Source organism: Anoplophora glabripennis, unplaced genomic scaffold (assembly GCF_000390285.2).
Source record: "Anoplophora glabripennis isolate ALB-LARVAE unplaced genomic scaffold, Agla_2.0 scaffold1318, whole genome shotgun sequence".
NCBI lineage: Eukaryota > Metazoa > Arthropoda > Insecta > Coleoptera > Cerambycidae > Anoplophora > Anoplophora glabripennis.
In genome coordinates this window covers 80,658-83,854 of record NW_019417413.1, presented here as the reverse complement: position 1 = coordinate 83,854, position 3,197 = coordinate 80,658, and the positions used below count along the sequence as shown (strand labels likewise).

At 40.6% G+C, this 3,197-nt stretch overlaps 1 protein-coding gene across 1 annotated transcript; it reads left to right on the top strand.

Moving 5' to 3' along the window:
* The first annotated feature begins 1,635 nt into the window (after nucleotides 1-1,635).
* On the top strand, nucleotides 1,636-3,197 carry LOC108916202 (NKAP family protein CG6066). Its single transcript, XM_018722408.1, has 3 exons — nucleotides 1,636-2,130; nucleotides 2,258-2,454; nucleotides 2,542-3,197. The coding sequence occupies exons 1-3, from the start codon at nucleotides 1,709-1,711 to the stop codon at nucleotides 2,949-2,951; spliced, it is 1,029 nt and encodes a 342-aa protein (XP_018577924.1). The 5' UTR covers nucleotides 1,636-1,708; the 3' UTR covers nucleotides 2,952-3,197.

The following is a 3,197-nucleotide window of genomic DNA, read 5'->3' as shown; positions in this document are numbered from 1 at the left end:
CCTACACGAGATGAGGCAGGATAAAGAGGGATAATCCCCCTCGATCCCAAATCATTGAGGCCAATTTCTAGCCATGGAATAATGGCGAGCTGCACCTGCTTTCATACACTCTAACTTCTCACACACATTTCGCTCTTTATGTTTAGCCGACATCCGCTATGAGTCCATGTTCTTACCAAGTATTTCTTAAAAATATACCTAATAAATCATCACAATATATATATTAGTGTCACAGATAACTTGCTAACATGCAGAATTATAACCTTGGGGGGCTCGAGACTGTTTATTTAGCTCGATGATAAATATTGCAGACCGCTTACGTTACCATGTTGCCTTTTTTTAACTAACGGGTTTCTTATATTTTCTACCTTATAACAAAAATATTGATACCAAGAGGCCGTCACCGCTGCCGCCGCCGCCCCCCGCAGCCCGCTGCCGGCTTCCAGCATCGTAGGCCGTATCCGGCCGCCTGCTCCCCCCTATGACGCAGGCATCCCGCTGCCTCCCCGTACGCCGGCATCGCGCTGCTACCCCCACACGCCGGTACCCCGCTGCCGCCCCACGCGCTTGCACCCCGCTGCCCCCCCTCACGCCTGCACCCCGCTGCCCCCCACCGCTGCTCATGCATGCACCTGGTGCCGCCTCTGACGTCACGCTCCTCGATGCCGATCTCCTGGTGGTCATTGCCGATGACGGACCCCGGCTTCTCCTTCTGCATTCCGCACCTGCACCCCGCTGCCCCCCGCCACTGCTTATGCACGCACCTGGTGCCGCCTCTGACGTCACGCTCCTCGATGCAGACCTCCTGGTCATTGCCGATGACGGACACCGGCTTCTTCTTCTGCAATCCAGATCCCTCACCCCCGCACCTCACTGACACTTCTTCAGCGTGACCTTGGAGCTGCTGCTGGAGACCGGATGCCAGCTCCGGATGGCGGCAGCCTTGTGGTAGCCTGGAGTGACCTTGAAGTGAGTTAGTTGGTAGCCCCACTGCTATACTACTTTTCACCTTTCAAATTCAGCAGTCTCCGGCATATCCGTAGGTACAAGACTACATCTATGAATATACTGGGTGTTCTGATATCCTGAAGCTCGCTCGAAGGGTGGAATACGACACTTACCTCGCCTTCTCTTTGGGTTGAGTTCCACAGACACGCCTAAGTGTATATGACTCTACCTGGGATAAGTATTGAAAAAACCTAAAGGGCGCTCGAAAGCCGAAATACGACAATAGCCATTATATTTTTCTGAATTTGTTGTAATAAGGGAAGTAATAAAGAAACCTGCTGAAGTGAAAAACTCATGACATGGCTCATGTATAATTTTATATTCATATTTTAAAATAACATTAAAACTTAAAATATCGGCATATGACATTATTGATTTGATTCATTATGATCTTTTTGTATTTAATCTATGGTAAGATCACCAGCACCCAAAGATGATTATATTATAAATATCCTTGACTAGCACCCAACATCACAGACCATAGAGCAACAGAATAACCTACGAAACAGCTATTTCCGGGATAAAATGATATCCATACTTAAATGAAAACATGTTTCGTAGTTCAGTTACATCATATGTATTCTTCCTCTTCTAACTACTATTGTAAATAAATATTTTGAGGTTTGCATAGAAATTTTGACAGTATTGACAATTGTTATTTTAATTTGGATTATAAAATATATTTTCATACAACTGCAAAATGGGATCTCATACTAGAGTTAAAAGTAGGTCACGATCACCGTCTTACAAGAGCAAATCCAAGAAGTATGAGAGAAACCTTAAATCGAGAAGCAGGTCAAGATCCAAATCGAGTTCACCCAGAAGGAGTAAGTCCAGAAGACACAGAGAAAGGAGTAATTCAACTGAGGCTCTGTATAACAACCGAAATAGAAATGATAGGAAATCATTGCATCGAAGTACGTCAAATGGACACCATTACTCTGAAGAATCTAGTCGTGATTATAGAGACAGACGATACAGTCACAGTGAATACAGATCCAGAGATTCGCATAAAAAAGGATCTTATGAGGACGATTTCATGGAGTCTAGAAGGAAGCAAAGAGAAATTTTAGGCATGAGGGAATGTTCAAACATTTGGACAAAGTCGCCAGAAGCTGAAGAGTGAGTTTACTTTAAATTCATAGAAACTCAATTTTTTGTGTACAAGATATCTGTTATGAAAATACTCAGAAATTTAATAAGATAACTGCAGACAAATATATAAGAATAGATGAATTTTGTTTTACAGATCAAATAATGAAGAAGAGTACTTAGAAGAAAGTCACACAGAAAAAAAATTGAAAAAGAAGAAGGATAAAAGTAAAAAAGAGAAAAAGCATAAAAAATCAAAGAAACATAAAAAGGACAAGAAAAAAAAGAAAAAGAAGAAGGTATCCTCTAGTGAGGGTAGCGGATCAGAAGCAGAAGAATGGGTGGAGAAAACAAGTAAGTTTGAATGTAAGGTAATTTATCTTACCCATGAAGAAATGTAAATATTTTGAAAATATATGTAATGTAACTTATTTTTCTTAGGTGAAACTAAGACAGAATCGCAATCTGACAATGAAGATAGTGTGGTCGGTCCGATCCTGAAACCACACACAACTCTAACAAGCAAAGAAATGGGCAAGGCCCTTCTGCCTGGTGAAGGAGCAGCGATGGCGGCTTATGTTGCTGAAGGAAAACGAATCCCAAGGAGAGGAGAGATTGGGTTGACATCTGATCAAATTGCCACATACGAATCTGTCGGCTATGTTATGTCTGGATCGAGACATAGGCGGATGGAGGCTGTACGTATTCGTAAAGAAAATCAGATCTATTCGGCAGATGAAAAACGTGCTCTGGCCATGTTTAGCAAGGAAGAGAGGCAGAAGAGAGAGAACCTTATTTTAGGACAATTTAAGGATATGATCAGTTCAAAGCTAGCAGATAAGAATAAATAAGAAATTATATTGTCTTGGAAAGTTGTCATCATCTTACATTACAAAATGTTACACGAAAAATTAAAATTTTTGATGTATATAATTAAAATTCACTATTTCTATTTGTATATACTATAGGAGGTAATAAATAATGCCATGTATATTGATTGGTCTAGAATTAGGATGGAATTATTATAAAGTTGTATCTTTTTTTGTTTTATATTTATTTAAAGCAAAATTATATAAAAAAAATTTTTATTCTACAAT

Coding starts and splice junctions, on each gene's coding strand:
- LOC108916202 (XM_018722408.1), top strand. CDS start 1,709: ATGGGATCTCATACTAGAGTTAAAAGTAGGTCACGATCACCGTCTTAC. Junction 2,131..2,257: donor AAGTCGCCAGAAGCTGAAGA/GTGAGTTTACTT, acceptor TTTGTTTTACAG/ATCAAATAATGAAGAAGAGT. Junction 2,455..2,541: donor AGAATGGGTGGAGAAAACAA/GTAAGTTTGAAT, acceptor TATTTTTCTTAG/GTGAAACTAAGACAGAATCG.